Source organism: Macrotis lagotis, chromosome X, assembly GCF_037893015.1.
Source record: "Macrotis lagotis isolate mMagLag1 chromosome X, bilby.v1.9.chrom.fasta, whole genome shotgun sequence".
Lineage (NCBI taxonomy): Eukaryota > Metazoa > Chordata > Mammalia > Peramelemorphia > Peramelidae > Macrotis > Macrotis lagotis.
In genome coordinates this window covers 630,325,799-630,345,942 of record NC_133666.1, presented here as the reverse complement: position 1 = coordinate 630,345,942, position 20,144 = coordinate 630,325,799, and the positions used below count along the sequence as shown (strand labels likewise).

Genomic DNA, 20,144 nt, shown 5'->3' with positions numbered 1-20,144 from the left:
AACCGTCGGGCGTCTGAAAGGCGTGTGTCAAACCGGCCCCGATCCTTTCCCACGACATAGGCGAGTCCGGGCGCCGGCCATTCAGGGACGGTGTAGGCCTCTTCCTCGTCCCTCAGTCCAGGTGGGAAGGGGAGGGTGTGAGGTACAAGAGCCAGTTGCGCTTCGTTCATTATTCATGAAGCTACAAACTGGACCGACCCATGTGTTTCCCGTGTCGTCATCCAACGGAGACACATACGGGAACTTTCCGGAGCTCCCTTCTACGCGGTGCAGCTTGGGACTCGTAGTTCTAGTTCCCCCCACGTCGTTCCGAATGGCTACCGATCCCTGTGCGCAGGCGCACACACGCAGCACTCCCCCCCGCCCGCGCCGTAGTTCTCGAGTCCTTGTTGTCACGGTAACTGCGACGCCATGGCAACTGCCGCCTAGGCTACCCTCCCGGCTCCTGGATCAGCAGCATCCCCATCTCCGCAGCGGATGGACCTCAGGGGCTCTGATGCTACCCTCTGGGCGGCACCACCTGTGCCACGTACAGGTCCAGAGGCCGCGCCACTTTTGTGTCTCTAGGCCGGCAAGTTTTTCTTTAATTTGCCTCGCGGTTTGGGCCAATCAACCCCTCTTCCAAGTGACGGGGAGATAGGTATTCTGCCGGCCCCACCTTTGCCACGCGGCTCCTCTCCGGATCACCTCCGGCTCATCACCACCTCTTCCAGGGCTTGCACCCAGACCCAGTGCAGACTGCTTTCTTTCCAGCAGCAAAGTCACCTTGTGCTGGAGAGACGCACCTCCAGGTGGCCTAAGGTGAAATGATTCTTCTCGGTCCTCACATCACACTGTTTGGGGTCCAATGAGCCATGTCCAACTCTTGGGGTTTGTTTGGGCGGGTGGAGGAGGGGTGGCTGAGTCTCCCCATCTTGCCCAGGCTGGAAGAGATGCTGCCACTCCCATAGGGCCTGATTTTTCCTGCTTTTGGAGACACTCTCTTGGGATAGGACCATGGTTTTTAGCCTTAACATAATGCTAGAAACATAGTAGGCATTCAATAATTGTTTATTGGCTGACCCGTCCCCAGAACTTCCAAATTTCCAAACCATCCACCAGTTTTGGTCTTCCAAAAGGCAAGACCTCTAGCACCATACCTGGCTCCAGATGAACTACTGTCTCCTGACTCCAGGGCCAGTGTTCTCTATCCACTGTGCCACCCAGATGCCCCTCAAATGTATTAAGAATGCCATCTGTACCTTTGACCAAGTCATACAGTTAAACAGCACTGGGCTGAGGACAGAGCCATAGGTCCATCACTTGAAACTTTTCAAGATGAAGTCAACTCATTAATATTTTTTTCTGTGGGTTCAATCATTTAACTAGTTCCAAATTCTGTCATAGATGACTCACAACTCTTCATCTCTTTTTTGTTTTGTTTTTGTTTTTTTACAAGGCAATGGAGTTAAGTGACTTGTCCAAGGTCACATAGCTAAGTAATTTTTAGGGGTCTAGGTAATGTTTTAAGATTTGAACTCAAGCCCTTCTGACTTTAGGGCTAGTGCTCTATCCACTATGCTACCTTGCTACTCCTACTCTTCACCTCTTTCACAAGTAGAGCTACTTTCCCAACATGCATTTGCACTAATGAATTGCTCCAGAGGGATAATACTCCCTTAGTTTCTAGAGGGTAATCCATTTGGCATGAGAGTCCTATTACTATACTATATTACTGTATTATAACCCAACTGCACCTGGAGTTTAAAAATCATCCAGCAGATTCAATGAGCTCTTAGCTTAGCAAAAACATTTTCTTAAAATAATAAAAGAACAACACTAGTCACAAAGCATAAATTTGGAATACACTTTCACAAATGGAGTAAACTCAGATTTCAAATATAATGGTAGTGAAGTACAATTGGAGAATAAACAATAAACATTTGGTAAATTTCCTGATAGTGAAGGACTAAGCAGCTTGAGCTTCACCTGAGAGGGAGAGAAAGAGAGAGAGAGAGAGAGAGAGAGAGAATCTGTGAGAAGGGAATGTGTTCCAGCTATGGTAAATGACCCAAGCAAAGGCAAAGGAACAAAAATGGGAAATAGAATGCCTTGTAAAGAATCATAAGAAATTCAATTTTATTGGATTGCAGAGTTTGGGAGTAGTATAAAACACAATTTCTTGGAGTCACAGGTGAGAGTTGGGTAGCAGATACCAAAGGCAGTTGGCAGCTCACTGTCCTGGAAGAAAGGCTTAAACCAGGTGGCTGACACCCTTTAAAATATTTGGTGAGTTAGAAGGATACCTAACCCAAGCATGTGAAGACCTCCTGGCAGAATGGGTGGACAAGAATAATTTGTTCCTACAACCACAAAGGTTGTAGGTAAAACAGCTGCAATGGAGTGCTTGGGATTTGGCCAGACACTGAAAATGTCAAGATCATCCAACAGCATTTACTGACTTTTGTCTTGCCAACTACTAGACTTTGGAGACTCTGAAAGAGAGAGTGAGGTTGATGACTTTATGCAGCTCTCAACTTAAATCCGGTTCACCAGCAAATCAAGACATTACTTGTTCATTATGTAAGTGGTCTTTGAGAAGAAAGGATGGGGGTGACTAGGTGGCACAGTGGATAAAGCACAGGCCCTGGAGTCAGGAGTACTTGGGTTCAAATCCAACCTCAGACACTTAATAATTACCTAGCTGTGTGACCTTGGGCAAGCCACTCAACCCCATTGCCTTGAAAAATCTAAAAAAAAAAAAGAAAGAAAAAGAAAGGATGAAGGGGGCAGCTAGGTGGTGCAGTGGATTCGAGTACTGGCCCTGGAGTCAGGAGTACCTGAGTTCAAATTCAACCTCAGACACTTAATAATTACCTAGCTGTGTGGCCTTGGGCAAGTCACTTAAGCCCCTATTGCCTTGCAAAAAAAAAATAAAGGATGAACCAATAAGTTTGGAAAGATATATTGGGGTTCAGTTCTGAAGGGTCTTAAAAGCTAATAGGTCTTGTTTTTCTTAGAGGGAACCACTAGACTAATGGAATCACATGACAAATCACTTTGGGTGCTATATGAAAGTAGAACTGAAATAGTGACAGATGAGTAAGGGGGATCAATTCTGAGGCCTCTGCAGTGGTATAGATGAAAGGTGATGATGGCCTGAATTAAATTCATTTGAGGGAGTGAAAAGATGGGAGAGATATGGAGGTGGGACCAATAAGATTCAGCCACCAATTGGATATGTGGTTGAGAGAAGATAAGAAACCAATGAAGATAATGCCAATGTTATGAGCCAGGGAGACTAGTGACTTTGACAGAAATAGTAAAGCTTAGTTTTTAGTTTTAGTTTTTTAGTTTTTAGTGGGGTTTTTTTTTTGTTTTTTTTAGTTTTAGGCAATGGGGTTAAGTGGCTTGCCCAAGGCCACACAGCTAGGTAATCATTGTCTGAGGCTGGATTTGAACTCAGGTACTCCTGACTCCAGGGCCGGTGCTCTATCCACTGTACCACCTGACCACACCAAAATAGCAGAATTTAGAAAAAGAAAAATTATGTTTTGGACAGGATAAGTTTGTGGTTCAATTTTGGGGAATGATTTGTCTAGTATAGGTATTGTTAAGATTTTTTTTACAAGGCAATGGGATTAAGTGACTTGCCCAAGGTCACACAGTCAAGACATTATTAAGTGACTGAGGCCAGGTTTGAACTCAGGTCCTCCTGACTCTAGGGCCAGCGCTCTTAGCTACCCCAGAAATGAGAAGTTTGAACTGCCTATGGGACATAATGTCCAATAGGATATAGGAAGTAAAAGTCAGGAAAGAGACTGTGTGATCTTATCTTGTGGCTTAAAGGGATTGTTCATTTCATTGTTACTTATACAAAGAGAGAGAGAAAAACCCCACACACCTTTGTTGGTGGTTTCATTAGTTATTGTGACCCAGGCTTCATCAGTTGGAGGTCAATCTCTGAAGATGAGCCTCCTCAAACACTGTCAATCTGCTCTTTGGACAACTGCCACACAATGTGTTGTGACTCAAAACTTTTCAAGGACTTTGCATTAGGACTTGCACCAGTTCCCCTGGCATAAACTTTGCAATTCCTGCTTCAAGTTTGAGGCAGAAGATACAAGGAAAGAGAAAAACAATGGGCCCTCTAAACCACACCACCCACAGAGTTATTGGTTGTGCTCAAACTGACATTTTTGACCCAGAGTCTGGTGCTAATGTGGCTGTGGTCTGAGCCTTAACCTGCTATGACTGAATCAGCAAAAGAATTGAGACTCAGATAGATGAATGCTGCTTTCTAGAAATGTGGGGGGTTGCCACTACCAAACAATGTCTGAGCTGAGTTTTCAGGGGAGGACAACTTGATCAGCACTTTTGGTAAACTTATGAATTGGTGAAATGGAGGAAAGATTAATTCCTTTGCCCTAATTGGTACAAGCATCAGAGACCTCTGAAAAGATGTTCAGACTTCATAATTCTTGCCCCTAATCCTTTTATCACATGGGGAAAAAGGACAATGTAGTTAGGAGAAATGTTTTTAGTTTGGGAAATGATCAGAAAGAGGGGGAAGAGATAGTATGTTTGTGGATATGGTGTGAAATTATAATAGTTGAATTGAAGGATGGTTGCCAGTCACAAGGTGAAGACAGAGCCATAGAGATATCATAATGTTAAATCTGGTCAGTGAGAGTAGCTAACTCTCCTCAGCCATGATGTGGTGGGGTCATAGGGTCTCATATCCATTGGGGAGAGCTTAGCCGAGACCCACCTGAGCTGATGGACAGAACACTTCCTAAGCATATGATAAATTACACTCCTTTGCTTGCTGATTAACGGTCTAGCTTCTTTTCAGTAAGCAAAGATCCGGGGTGGGGGTTAGATAGATACAGGTCTGGTAGCACCACAAAATATGTTACCCAATGCAATGGTAGAGTTGGGTGGATGAAAAGTAGTGATAATGGTTGCTCAAAAGGAGGTCACTCAGCCTTTTGCCTTAGCTACCTATGCTCGGTCCTGCCCTTTTTACTATTTTTTATCACTTAACTTGGGCGGGGGAAGGCATAGGTGCTGTGCTCATCATATTTACCAATCACATAAAACTAGGCTTGTCAGCTAACTCTTTGAATATTAGTCAGTATCCAAGATCTTAATGGGCAAGAAAATGTTGATCCACATATGAAGATTTTAAAAACTTTTATTAAAGTTTTGTTTTTAACCTTGCAAGTATTTCTTGATATACATCCCACCCTCTCCAAAAAAAAGTCCTCCCTTAAAAAAAAAAATCCAACCAGCATAAGGACTGCCAGTGTGTGTCACATCCCATACTCTGTCTTTAACTGAAAGAAGATATTTCTTCATTTCTGGATCTTTGGGTCTAAGGGAATAGTTTATTAAGTTTACATAATTAAAAAATGCTTTTCTGGAATGGTTGGACCAATGTGCTGTACTGCCACCAGGGACTTGAAGGGCACTTGAGGAAATCATGCAATTGAACTTACTGAGTCCACCACAAATTTATGTTGCCTAATTTCATTTGGGTCTTCACTGCAGCATGGCAGTCCTTTTAATCCTCTCTTAATTCTCTATCTCACTCCCCACAGAGACTATTTCAAACCTCCTCAAACTTCTCATAGCTTCTATCCCCTGCCCTTTATATTTTAATGAGAAAATAGAGACTAATCTTCATTAGATTTCTCTTCTAACATGTTTTTACATCTCAGCCCACTTTGACTTCAACCTTCAATTACTCTCCTTTCTGAAGAAGAGATGGCTGTTTTTGACAGAGATCCACTTGTTCACCTAATTCCATCTTCCTTTGAGGTCTACCAGCAGATTGCCTCCACAATCATTCTCTTCTGACTGTAAACTGGGAACAACTATGTGGGAGTTGAAGGTAGGGTGGGAAGAGAAGAGGTATTGATGCAGAGAGGTAGATTTAGGCTGAATGTAAGGAAAAGCTTTCTAATGTTTTGTCATTTTTCACTCATGTCTGACTCTACATGACCCCATTTGAGGTTTTCTTGGCAGAGATACTGGAATGACTGCCATTTCCTTCTCCATCTTACTTTATAATTGAGGAAACTGAGACAAATAGGGCAAAATGGTTTGCCCAGGGTCACACAGGTAAAAGTGTCTGAGGCCACATTTGAACTCAATAAGAGTATTTCTGACTTCCAGCCCAGCATTTTATTCACTGTGCCACCTAATAAATGAGAATTGTCTAACTGTGGAATGGGTTTCCTCTGGGAGTAGTTGCTAGAAGGTTGGAGGAAAATTTCTCAAACCTATTGTAAAAAGGGTATTTCCCCAGTAAAGATGTGTTATGAGTTGCTGTTCTCTGAGGCCACTTTCAGAATCAGATCATCAAAGGAATCAATGCTGGAGATAAATGTGGCAAATCATCAAAATTATCCATTTGATAGCTCCTTTTGCTCTCATTTACATGGCCAAGAGGTCTTGTGGCTAACAGGGATATGGAGCTGTCTGGGAGAGCCAGGTAGGAAGAGATAGAGAAAAACAAAGGCAATAGTGGTGGAGAGGGAAATCAGAGCTGTCTTCTGTTACTGGCTTCTTTTTTAAATGACTTTTGCAATTATTTCTGAGACTCTGTTAGTTAAATCAAAACAAAACCCTACCTACTACCCATATGGGAGAGTATGGAAATTCATTTTCTCTCTTCTAGGGCACTGAATATAGAGGAGAGCACACTTTGGATGAAAAGTGACCCAGTAGGAGGACCACTGAATTTGCAATCAAAAGACCTGGCTTAGACACCAGACTCTACTCCCCATTAAGCTTTTCTTTGATGATCTGTATCAGTTTCCTCACCTGTAAAATTAAAAAAGTTTAGACAACATTAGGAGTTCTTAACCTAGGGTTCACAAACTTTAAAAAAAATTAGGTAACTTTCAATATAATGGGTCATATAAATATATACATGTGTATATATGTATAGATGTGTGTATAATAATTTAAAAATATTTTCTGAAAAGAGATCCATAGACTTTACCAGATTGTTCAAAGGGTTGGGTCCTTGACACAAATAGGGCAATAGTAGGTACCCAGAGTTCCTTATGACATCAGAAAGCTAAGGGAGCAGAAGTGGGAGGGTAAAGGGGAGAGGGAAAAAGCCAGGTGGGAGGGAGAAAGCCAGGTGGGAGGGAGAAAGCCCAGGCTGGGGCCAAGGGGGTCTGGATGTGCAAGATCTAGGAGGGAAAAGTTGGTGGGCAAGTCACTAAGCCCCCCCCCCAAGGGTTCCTCAGAAGATGGGCATTTGCCAGTCCAAGCTGCCCCAGGAGGGAACACCCCTGAGGCCTCAAGAGAAGGGTAAATCTCTAGGAGTCATCCTGGGAGCCCAGCATTCCCCCATCCAGTTTAAGAGCCAGGATTCTATCCCCAGTTCAGAGGCAGAGGCTGGTGGGGGTGGGGGTGGGGTCAGGATCCAGGCAGAAAGCAGTCCCTTCCCTTGAGGGGGAGAGAGGAGGAGACGGAGTAGGGCGAGAAGGAAAAAGTTGGAGAAAACGGTTTGGAGCCTTCCATTCTCTTATTTTAGGGGTTCTCCCTACTTGGGAACAGGTACCACCTTACGCCAGTAGGTGAACATTGACCCAAAACACCTAGGCACTCAAAGGTAAACATGTGAGATAGTAGAAGTAGAACCAGACTTGCAATCTGAAGACCTGGATTCAAATTCTTGGGAAAATCTCTTTCCTTCTCTAGGTCTCAAGTTTTCTCAATTATAAAGTGAGAGGATATGATCTCTTAAGCTCCTGCCCAACTCTAAATCACATGATTTAACAAAAGAGTACCCTCACATATGCACCCACACCCCCCAAACCCCCTCGCACACATACACACACTCAATGTAAGCACAAGAGGAAACCTACAGACAGGTGCCAACCTCACAGACATGCCAACTTACCTTCTTCCTCCCACTCGCCAGATCTGCTTAAATCCTACCGGATCATCTTCGTCATGGGGGGACCAGGCTGTGGCAAGGGAACACAATGTGAGAACATGGCAACCAAGTATGGCTTCTGCCACATTGGCCTTGGGGAGCTATTGAGGGAGGAGGCAAATCAGGCCACTGTACGGGGTCAACAGATCCGGGAGTTCATGCTGAAGGGCATGCTGGTGCCCACGGTGAGGACCCAACTGACTCATCCTGCTCTCCCACAACTCTACTTTTGTGGCCTAGACCTTTACCCATTGCTAGAACAGAGGGGTTGCTTGGGGTCTTGGAACTCTCAGGAGACATCCATCATTGTGGCGTCTCAAAGGATGTTTAATTGGCATGTAGGAATGAAATGGGAGATGCTACCCATTTCACAGATTTGAGGGACTATATCCTTAAACTTGGATGACTGCAGTGTCCTCACTTCTCAGATAAGACTGAAGCAATTGTATGTGGAATAGCCAGGTACCTTGGGTTTGAATTGCAACACTGGGGATTGCTACCTGTGGGCCTCAGTTTCCCCAACTATAAACATTGTGGATATCAAGGCACAGAAGAAGCTAGTGACCCCACCCCAAGTCACCTAAGCAAGTTAGTGCAAGACCCAGTCTGGACCTCCCTAATGCCCAACCTCTGCCCCCATAGGGTGTAATTCTAGACCTGGTGAATGACAACATGTTGTCCCGACCACAAAGCAAGGGCTTTCTCATAGATGGATTCCCCCGGGAACTGGGTCAAGCCAAGGAGTTTGAACGCATTGTAAGTGTACTGCTTTCTCCCTAACCTTGCCAGCTCAACCATCTTCTCTAACACTATCCCCTGCCAAAACCCATGTCCCCACCCTTTATTAACAATCCTGACCAAGAAAACTGAGGGATGCAGAATTCATCCTCAATTGGGCTTCCTGATGTCTTCTTCCCAATACATGGAACACATTATCAGGTCATCTCCTTCAATCCTGTCTCATTCTAGAGAGATCACATGTATGAGGTCTGAGACAGGAGTTGGAATGTGAAGAAGGGGCAAGGCCATCCAGAAGTCTGAGGAATTGAATCAGGCCAAGCAGAAATAACCAGGGCACAATCTGACCCTTTTCAGGTCAAAGTACGGGGAATTACAAAATTGAAAGATTCCCTAATTCTTTGGAGTCCTCTGTCAGCCAATCTGTCAATAAATATTTATTTTGGTAAATAGTATTTTTTAAATTACAGGTAAAGATGTTTTCAACATTCTTTTTTTTTGTGTGTGTTTTGTTTTCTGTGGGGCAGTGGGGTTAAATGACTTGACCAAGCTCACACAGCTAGTGAGTATCACATATCTGAGGTTGAATTTGAACCCAGGTCCTCCTAGGTCCAGCATTCTAGTCACTGTGCCAAAACGGATAGAGATACACAACCTATCACAGAGAGTTACTTGAAAAACACTTTGTAAGTTGCTATAAAAATTTGAATTTTGATATAACCAGTAATAACCACAGTCATAACAATAGTTCATAATTATACAGGGCTCTGCAGTTTATAGTGCACTCTTCTCACAACAGGACTTTTTTGAGGGGGAGAGGAACATTTTATTCCCATTTTTACCCCCATTTTATAGATGGGAAACCAGGGCTCAGAAAATGGAGTTTAGGTGACTTAGCAGGCATGTTCTTCATAGATTTTTGAGACAGAAGAAACCTAAGAGATTTTAGCTCAACTTACTCATTTTACAAATGGGAAAACCAAGGCCCAGAGAGAGGTCAACACAGCTAAAAAGGAATAGAATGAAATGTGAACCCAGGTTAGTTCTTCTGAAGTCAAACTGCCCAATGTTTCATTCACTATCAACTGTGACATGTGATTCCTTCTTTCTCAACCTCCACATCAATGAAGAAACCAAGACCCAGAAAGAAAGTTTTGGGATCTGAACCCCCCACCCCTTCTGATTCCCTATTGATTACTCTTCATTTGACATTTACAGAAACAGCTTCAGAGTTGGAGAAAACAAAAAACCCAACAAAAAACTCAGATGATATATATACTAGAGACAGCTAGGTGGCACAGTGGACAGATCATTGGTACTCCAGACAGGAAGACCTAAATTGAAATTTGGCTTCTGACACTTACTAGCTCAGTGATCTCTAACAAGTCACTTAACCTCTGTTCGCCTCAGTTTCCTCACCTGTAAAATGGGGATAATAACCATACCTACCTCCCAGGGTTGTTGTGAGGGTCAAATGAGATACTTGTAAAAAACTCAGCACAGTTCCTGGAGCATAACAAAACCCTAGATAAACAGTACTTATCATTATTATTCTTATTGTGTATGTTATTAGGCCTACCTCTACATGAAGAGGGATGTTCGATCTGACATTTCAAAATATGGTCATCGACTCTCCTCTTGAATAACCACCAATTATTGGGACAGTCCTTCCTTGGTACATCTTGGATTTTAGGAAATTTTTCCTTATATTGATCCAAAATATGCCCATTTGCCATTTTCATGAACTGCTCTGTCCAGGTTGCTCCCTTAAGTCAGTGCCTCTCTGAGATCGAAGAGGAAGACAGAAGATGGAGGGAGCCTGGACTGGACCTCTGTAGCCTCTTCCCTTGCCTCACCCCTCTAGGTGGGCCGCTCCCCCAACATCGTCATTGTTTTTGACTGTTCCACGGAGACCATGTTTCACCGGGTGCTGCTTCGAGGTCAGAAAGAAAACCGTGAGGATGATTCTGAGGACATCATACGACAGCGACTGGAGACCCATTACACCATGTATGAGCCCGTCTTGGCTTTCTATCAGCAGAAAAACCTTCTTCGCAGTGTAGGTGTTCATTGGGACCTGGCCTCAGTTTCCTCACCTGTAAAAATGAGGCGTTGGATTAAATTAATCCAGGTGGGAGGGCACAGAGGGATGGAGGGATCTCTGTTCCCATTTACAGGAAAGACTGGGTAGCAACAGAGTTAAAAAGCAAAGAAACAAACAAAAAACCCGATACTGGCTCTGCCATTTGGTATGTGATGTTAGACAAATCATCTCCCCACTTTGAAACATTTTCATTTCCACTTTGTAAAATAAGGGAGTTGGGTTGGATGACGCCCAAGTTTCCTCTAACTTTGACATTCGGTGTCTATGACCTAAGGCTCCCTCTGACACGTAACATTCTACATTCTGTGATTGGAGATTCCCTCCTAACTCCAAGAGTCTGAACTGTAGAATATAAATTGGAAAGGATCTCCAGTGTCTAGTTTGGGCACTTCTTCACTATAACCAGCTTCCAAAATGCCACCCAGGCTTATGTCTGTTATTATTGCTATTATTGAGGCACAAATCACCCATCTGGTCATCCCATACCACTCTGTATAGCTCTTAACTATGTGTCGGTTTTCCATTTACAACTTCAACTTAGTCTCCTAGTTCTGGGATTTCCCCCTTTTAAGGATTCAGTTTTTCCACCTGCAAAATGTCAACTTCCACCTTTGACTCTGAAGGAGCTGGCATTCTGAGGTGTTAAATTTTTCCAAAGCAGAAAATAATGACATCGTTGAATGGGTTCTGGGTTTGAAGTCAGAGAACCTGGATTCAGCTCCTGTCTGTCATATTTATTCCACTCATGAGACCTTGAGATTGCTTCTGGGCCTAAGTTTCTGAAACATGAATGGGGTTGTTTTCTGAAGTCCTTTCTAGCTCTGCCTCCTATGACAAGTAATCCCCATTTCTGGGGGTGGGAGAGGGTGTCTTTGGGGGGGGAAGTGGGACGTGGGTAGCACCTCCCTCCCCTACCAAAGCCTCTTAGCTGACCCTTCCCCCTCCATACCCCCCCACCTTTCTCAGATCCTGGCAGAAGATGCTGCAGAAAATATCTTTGCCAAATGCTGCTCCGTCATTGACAGTCTGCAGTAGAGCCAGAGCCCTCCCCCCACATCCACTGGAGGCCCCGAGATCCAAGACACTGAAACTTCAAACCAGCCTAATTTCAGCACTGCCAACAGTTGCTGCTTCCTGGGGATCTCCAAGAGGCAGAGGGGAGCAGGACTGGGGGGGAAACGTCTCTCTATCCGTCTACAGCAAAATAAACAATGGAATGGAACATGGGAGAATGCCAGGCAGTTCGGGTAGACTAAAATACTCAGGTTAGTCCGCAATGGGTGAAATCCCCAAGGACCAGTCTCGCCACTGACTTTTTGTGTCCTCAAGTCACTTGCCCCTCTTTGGGCTTGTTTCATCCTCTACGAGATGAGACTTGATCTTCCCCTGTTCTGCTATCCCCTGATTTTTGTCTTCATCAGGATTATCAGAAGATAGCCTAGAGAAGTAGATTGAATGCTAGCCTTGGGGGCAAGAGAACTGGCTTCCAGTCCCATCTTCAGTCCTTATCTACAAGTTGTCTCACTGAATGTCTTTTCCTATAAGATATGATGGCGAGCATTCAGTCATAAGACAAGTGCGAGACTGGGAGACTGGGAGACCTGGGTTGAAATTTGGATTTGGAAGCCAACTGTAGCAGCGTGAGCCTGGGCGAGTCCTGATACCTCTGGAGTCTTTTTCCTCAACTATAAAACAGGGCTAATAAAATATTCCTGCTATCTAGTACTTCAAAATGTTGTCATGAAGAAAGTGCATTATAAATTCTAAAGGACTGTCGAGATGGAAGAAACTCCTTTTCCATCCTTGGGGAATAGAGATAGGATTAGAGTCTAAGATGGAGAACTAGGCTATGGGGTATAATGGGAAGAACAACCAGGGTTTGAATATCAGCTCTGGGTGAAGGTAGACCACCTTCCTTGGGTGCTCAATTTCCCCCTCTGTGATATGCGGAAGTTGCACTGCATAAAATACTAAAATACTACTAAAGATACCCTCTGGCTCTAAACTCAAGGATACTCATGTAACCTATAGCTAATACTATGGAGAACAAAATTGTCAACTTGTTCTCCCTCACTTCTCCCTTCTGGAAAGAGTAAAATTAAATCCTCCAAAACCACCCTGTTTCTCCTTTAGGGAACTGAACTTTCATTCTCTTCAAATCTCTCTCCCCCTTCATTCCTTTCTGTGTGACTCTATCTGTCTCAGTGTCTCTCTGTATTCTCTTCTCTCTCTCTCTCTCTCTCTCTCTCTCTCTCTCTCTCTCTCTCTCTCTCTGTCTGTCTGTCTTTATATCTGCCTTTGTCTCTCCTCTCTGTTTCTCCTCTGTCTCTTTGTCTCTCCTCTCTATCTCTGTTTCTCTTTCTCTGTCCTTCTCACTCTCTCTGTTTCTCTCTCTGTCTCTCTCTGTTTCTGTCTCTGTCTCTCTGTCTCTCTGTCTCTCTGTCTCTGTCTCTCTCTCTTTCTCAAAGGAAATTTGTAGTACAAAGAGCCCTGGGCCTGGATTCAGGAGACCTCCAGTACTTAATACCTGTGTGACCCTGGGCAGTCACTTAATTTTTGTCTGATTCAGTTTCCTCAGCTGTAAAGTGGAAATAATAATGGCACCTACCTTAAGAGTTTGTTGTAAGGATCAAAGAAATAATTATTTTTAAGAAGGACAGGGGACTTAGTACAAAGCACATAGTAAGTGCTTCATAAATGCTTATTCCTAGAGAATAAAACATAAAAGGTAAATAATGCCTAGCCCAGGTACCCAAGTTCCTCTTGTCCTGCTTTTGTATGGAGGTGGGGAGGGGAAGGTTCAGTTTAAAAATCCCTCCGCTGGAGATTTATCAATTATTGATAAAAATAGATAAAAGCTCTTAGCCCCTAAGATTTCATCACTAGATCAGAATTGATTCTTCTGATCTTTTTTTCTTTTTTTGTACTTTTATTTCAGCTAACTGCTCTCATCTCCCTTCAGCCCACTTTGCATTCCACTGATGAACAACCAGGCAACCCACAAAAATCAACCATAGCTTTTATGTGAAGAGAAAGCAAAATCACAATAAAGGAAATAACTTAAAGCTAGCAAGGAAACAAATCAGAAATGGATCCCCAGACTAGCTATGGGGAAGGGAAATTTGAAGAGAGAATCTACCTTTTTAAATCTTTCTCTGCAACTTAAAGTGAAACTGTTTGATTCAGATTCTTTTCTTAAGGAGTTACACACACATACACACATACATACATATAGATAGATTTACATATACATTTTTATGATCAGAGATTTTACCATAGGACAGTATTTCCAGAACAGGAAGACAGCAAGTCTCAGGATTCTTGGCAAGGTTTTAAACTACTTACTTTGTAAAGGCTTCAGGACTCCAGTCTGCCTATGGGGGATCTTGATTGATGAATACTTTATTTCACTAGAGAAGGGCCTTTTTAAAGGGATAAAGGTTTACCTAGTTGACTCTCACTCCAAATTATGAAGAGGATTGGTAGGAAAGTCATTGACAGCATTTTCCAGATGAGGAAACTTGAGGTCAGGGAAGGGAGACATAAGCAGGTGACATTTCTATCACCTGAAGGCTTTGCAAAACATTTTTCAGCTATTCTGTCATCTCAGCCTCCTGTGAAGCAGGTACAAATGACTTGTTTCCTTTGTCACCCAGGAAGTAAGGAGCAGATAAGAATTCAGCCATGGATCTTTCTGCTGAAAGATTCAACCCTTTCTACTAGTGAGTGTTATGGATTCTCCTGGGAGGCAAGAGCCATGGAAATATTGGGTAAGTAGGCATTAATTGATGCCAAAACTATCTGATGATAGCTTCACGATCTTGGTTCTCTAGTACAAGAAAATAAATATATAGGAACTCTAAACAGAAGCCAGATGGCTTTTTGGCTCTCCTAGGATGGACAGAAGGACACAGGAATGAGGGAGACAAGGTCTGGAGTTCCACTCCTGCTCCCATCCACCTCCAAATGGCACTGTCTCTCTCCCACACCAAAAACATCAGTGCTACATGCAAGGTGGGTTTTTTTTTTTTTAAGCAAAGGGAAGGGGAGAGGAAAGAAACAATGAACCCAAGGAAAACCTCTCTCTCCCTCTCTCTCTCTCTCTCTCTCTCCAGGAAGAACATATTTTCCAATCACCATTACTGGGCTTTTACATCAGCTATACTAAACAACATCAGCTTCAAAACCCTACGGTCACAAACAGCACCCAATGGACATGGGGAGATTTTGTTCTCTCTTATTTGTGAAGTTCAAAACAAGCAATAAAAAGTAAATGCTGCTATACTTTTTTATATTTTAAAGGGTTTCCTCCCCAGTTTTGTTTTCAGTTTCAATCTCTTCTAGAACAAATAAAATATGACAGACTGGTCTCATGATGTTGCTACTCAGAAAAGAAGAAAATGAGAGAAAAAAGAGACCAAGGCAGTTAGAGCAGACTTTATTATTTTGGGATGGTGCAAAGGAGATAGTTTTTATTTTTTTTACCTGCATTCCTAACACCTACTTAAAGTAATGTTTTCAATCTTAACTTAAACCCCGCCCCCCCAACAAGATTTAGTTTTCCTTTTGAAAGATTAGGGCTGATATGGTGGATGGTGGTGGTGACATGTCACTGGTAATTTTTTTTTCAGAGGTTTTGTTTGCTTGTTTTTGGAGAAGATAGTTCTATGACCGGCTCAACATAAGTAATATGTCAACATAAGTTTTAAAGGAAAAGTTTGTGAGTCACAAAGAAAAAAAAAGTGTGAGAATGAGAAGAGAGTGAGAAAAGACAAAACACCCAAAATATCAATTGTGTTTTGTCACAATTGTGACTTGCCTCCCCCTTCCAAGGTAGCCATTGTTCTCTTGGCAGAAATAAATGTAATCAAAATACTGATCAAGGAAGACTAATTTTTGAAGCCTACCTTCTGTCTGCTACCAATCAAACTTATAGGAAATTTTGAAGCTGATTTTGGCCATGAAGTCTCATGGTTAGTATTATGTTATTATACTAAGCCTTCTAATTGCCTTTGGAGTTAGGAATGATGACTTAGGGAAAGCTTAGCTGAGACTGAGTGTTCAGTACATGCCAAAATTACAAATGGCCAATCTCCAGCTTTTCCCTGTTGACTTTCCATTGAGTCCTATTTGCTACAGACAGGTAGGAGTAGCTTTCATATCTCCCACCCAGTAGAAATATGTCTGTAGACTCTTGGATTTATTTTTTTCTAATGGGGGACTTACCAATAAACTCAGTCAGGAATCCTGGGTAGAGTGCATTAGTGTACTTGGCTCATGATAGAAGAGACTGGGAAATCTGTTTCTGAAGGAGTTGTGACAATGAATAACGAAATTGGAGAGAATTTGGAGTATGCATAGATATTCTGCACATATTTGCCACATTTGTTGCTATTGTTAGTGTTGTTTACCCATTTCCATCATTTGATTCTGTGTGACCCCATTTGGAATTTTCTTGGCTAAAATACTGAAGGAGGGACAGCTAGGTGGTGAAATAGAGCATCAGCCCTGGACTCAGGAGGACCTCAAACACTTAATAAGCTGTGTAACCTTGGGCAAATCATTCAACCCCATGGCCTTGCAAAAAAAAGAAGTCAAAGATACTGGAGTGATTTGCCATTTCCTTCATGACAAATGGTAACTTGATTAGTTGTTAATTTTAAAACTTAAACTGGAGGAAACATCAAAAGACTTTAGTTGTTTTCAGTAACTCTCTCAGTAGATCTCTACTCTTGGTTTTACTCTTTTGTTGATTGCTTCTGATAAGAAACCATTCTATAAAGGGAGAGGACAGGGAATCAGAGAAATGGCTGGAATAGAAAGAGGTCTGGAAGGAGAGCTAGGCAATCAGTAATACAATCTTATGAGTTGGAATGGAAAAGGTTCTCCTATTACCAGGAAGTTTCCAGTTCTCTAGGCTTGAACTTGTGTTTCTAGGAGGCATGCCTAGACTTAGGACAAGGGGCTTGGTTGGGGGTCACTCTGCAAGAAATAAAGACCATTTGATGACAACAAAGCAAATGGAAATTCAAGTATAAGGCAGAAATTCTGGCTTCAAATTCCAATTCTGCTTCTCCTGAAAATTTTTTCTATGGACTGACTGGCCCGATTTCTATGGCAACGGCCCCTTTAATGAGAAGATGGAAAACAGCATGCAAGAGAGCAAACAATACCTTATATGACTCATTAGAAAATAGAAAATAGAGAATATGCTCTATTTTCCTGTTGTTTTTAGCTGCTCTGATCTCCCAAAATGACACTGTAAACAATTCTCATGTTTCTCAACAGTTTGCAATTTACTAGAATGTGCTCAATGAAAACCTTTCCTTGAGAACTCTGAAAAATTATCCATTAGCTGCCTGGGCTCTAGTCACTGGGAAGAATTCTCTAAGAGAGAGCTTGTTGCCAGGTTACAAGAAAGGACAGGCCATTGGCCAGGACACTGTAACCAGACTAGAAAATGCTTCTATCCTAAAAACGAAATGATGGACTAAAAAGACAAGGAACTCTCAACCATTTCTATAAAACATGCTGTTAACTTAGCTTTAACAAGATGGAAGCATAAATTTTGTAATACATATACATACATAAAACACATGCATATATTGTTTGTATGTTTGTGTTTCATATAAATACATGTGTGTATTCATATATAAATATACATACACATACACATAGATAGTCTTACAGGTCATTCAATATAAAACATTCATTTTAAGAAAGAGGAAACTAAGGTCCAGTGAATTGTGCCAGTCAAGATTTGGTGGCAGCAGCACACATTTATTTACTAGATAAACTCAAGTTAATTATGACAATGCCAAGATTTTCCTCAAGGTTCCAATTAATCTTTCTATCCATCCAAATGAACAGAATATGCCAAATTTCTTCCTGCTATACAATCTCCTCAAGGTTTGTGGTGATGGTCTTGAAAGAGACAGAAGATTCCTAAGTAGGGATTGGGGTCACTTGGTTTCTACTTCCCTGCCCTTCTTTCACTGTCCCTTGCCCATTTGCAGCTAAAAATAAAATGAGATAACATATGCAACATGCTTTCTAAAAAGTGCCATATAAATATTAACTATCATTATTAAAGGTATAAGTATTAATTATAAAAATGATCATTCTAATTAGAAATTGACTAATCCAACCTTTTCACTGAAGAACTCGCCTTCTGCAAAGAAATATTTCTTTCAGTTCTATAAGCTGTATGATAATGAGATCCAGAAAACTATTGCCTTCCAAGAACTAAAAATGGACAGTAAAACAGAAGACCATAGAGAGAACCATGGTGGATGTGACCAGGCTGCAACCTGTAAACAATGATGTACTCTTAAAAAAAAAAGAATAGGAGTAAAGGAAGTCCTCAAGGAATTGTGTGATAAGAAGAGAAGACTAGTTGGAATATAAGAGGGATAGCCAAAGGACTCCACTTATACTCACATAAAATCAGAAGAAATAAAGGAAGCTTCCAATATGTTGGTAAATGAGCAAGAGCCACACAGGGTGCATAGACATGAATATGTTATTGATATCATTGATGGGAACCCATGAGTCACTAAGATTACCAATCCATTTCCCTGGTATCCTAGGGAAGACAATTAAAAAGTTCTGACTCGAGCATGGTTCTTTTATACAAGTGGCTGATTCTATGGAACTAAACCCATGACTTAGTCCATACTGGTTCTCTCACTTTCTAACTACACAGAAGACCAAAACTAGCTAGAAAGATGTTAAAAGTATTAGCTCATTAGCTATAGTGACATGGAGAGAAGCAGCTGCTTTGAAGATTCAATGTATCTCTGCCCATAGGGATCATTTAAATGAGAGGAAGGGGACACCAGACTGCGGATATACATGAACAATAAAGGTTTATATTTATATAATCGCCATCTGTGACAATTAAAAGGGTTTTTCCAGTCAGATCTCTTAATCTTGTCCTCTGTTTCTTCATTTGAAGACAATCTTGAAGATAAAATGTAGTCAGTCTAAGTTGAAGTGGGACAAACTAATCCTGAGTAGCTCCAGGAGGGAAGAATCTGGTTGAATATCTCATGTTCCCCTCTCCATTCACTCCTCCCCCATTATCCTAAGGGTCAGGTTTTCCAAAATTACCAAAGGAGTTATAATTTGCTTTCTACTACCAAGAGCAGAAGATTGACTGACCCCATCATATGGAATAATTCAATGAGTTAGCATTAAAATACTCCTCTAACAACTGTGGGTAGTTGAAGAGTCCTACAGAGCCTCTAAAGAAGGAAAATGCTGTGCAAACCAGCCCTAGATCATCAGAATTCTAGAAGATGCCAACTCAAAGCCCTTTAATGGTTAGACATGAACATGAATAGGAAGCCTAGTCCTAATTCAAGTATGATGGACTCATCTGTTACTCAGTTTAGTCATTCCTCAAAACAGAGAAGAGTATCTGAAACTATGGGTAAAAAATTATTACACAATAAATAACGATAGGCAATGTGTAACTCATTTTGGTGTGGTTGCTCTGGGAAAAATGCTAAGGGAATTTCTGAGAATAATAATAATAGCATTATTTTCATTATTATTACTACCACTACTAATTATGAAAGCAATTTCTCAAAATGTATTGTGGTAGGGGTAGCTAGGTGGCACAGTGGATAGAGCACCGGCCCTGGAGTCAGGAGTACCTGAGTTCAAATGTGACCTGGAGTCAGTACCTGAGTTCAAATCCAACCTCAGACACTTAATAATTACCTAGCTGTGTGACCTTGGGCAAGCCACTTGACCCCATTTGCCTTGCAAAAAAAAATGTATTGTGGCAGAAGATTAATTCCTTTTAGACAATACTAGGCTTGGATCAGATTACCTCTTCTCACTAGTTAGAAATTAAGCCCTCTGTATTAATTACAAATTTAGTAGAACAATGCTGAGGATATAAGGAGACCGTAATCCCAGGAAGAAACAAGAGAAGAATTCAGGAGGAGATACAAAGATGACAATCTTTGTTGATCAGTTTTGGATAGAGATATTGTGCAAATTCCTAAATATACATTGCTAAGGTTAATTATTTTCCCCCTTTCTCAGATGGTATAGTTTGATTTTTTTTGCCCAGTTTCCTTGAGACCATGATGATCTCCAATACCTTTGGATTTGTTTGGTAAATCCCAGGTAATAAAACTTCACATCTAATATATATTTTTCTGTAATGTTGTTTCAACCCTATGTTTTTAAGATTCTTATAATTTTAGGGTTCATAATTTTTGGTGCCCTTGATTGGATCTAGATACATGTTTTGAAAGGAAAACAAACTTTTCCTCCTGGCAACACCACAAGAAAAGATCCCTAGAAAACCAGGACAGATTTTGAGCCTCACATAGTAGTGGTATCTGA

General features: G+C 41.7%; 1 protein-coding gene across 4 annotated transcripts; it reads left to right on the top strand.

Annotated features, from left to right (window-relative positions):
* The first annotated feature begins 404 nt into the window (after positions 1-404).
* LOC141500529 (adenylate kinase isoenzyme 1-like) lies at positions 405-15,588 on the top strand. Of its 4 annotated transcripts, XM_074203747.1 has the most exons (9): positions 7,111-7,308; positions 7,925-8,124; positions 8,582-8,695; positions 10,542-10,687; positions 11,748-12,046; positions 14,438-14,551; positions 14,677-14,795; positions 14,897-15,050; positions 15,413-15,588. In XM_074203747.1, exons 1-8 carry the CDS (start codon positions 7,248-7,250, stop codon positions 15,026-15,028), a joined length of 1,185 nt encoding a protein of 394 aa, XP_074059848.1. In that variant the 5' UTR covers positions 7,111-7,247; the 3' UTR covers positions 15,029-15,050; positions 15,413-15,588. The 4 variants fall into 4 exon arrangements, with proteins under 4 accessions (XP_074059849.1, XP_074059848.1, XP_074059847.1 ...); XM_074203746.1 differs by lacking the exon at positions 15,413-15,588 and having other exon boundaries at positions 14,897-15,065; XM_074203748.1 differs by lacking the exons at positions 7,111-7,308; positions 7,925-8,124; positions 15,413-15,588 and adding an exon at positions 405-801 and having other exon boundaries at positions 14,897-15,065.
* Positions 15,589-20,144: the final 4,556 nt, after the last annotated feature.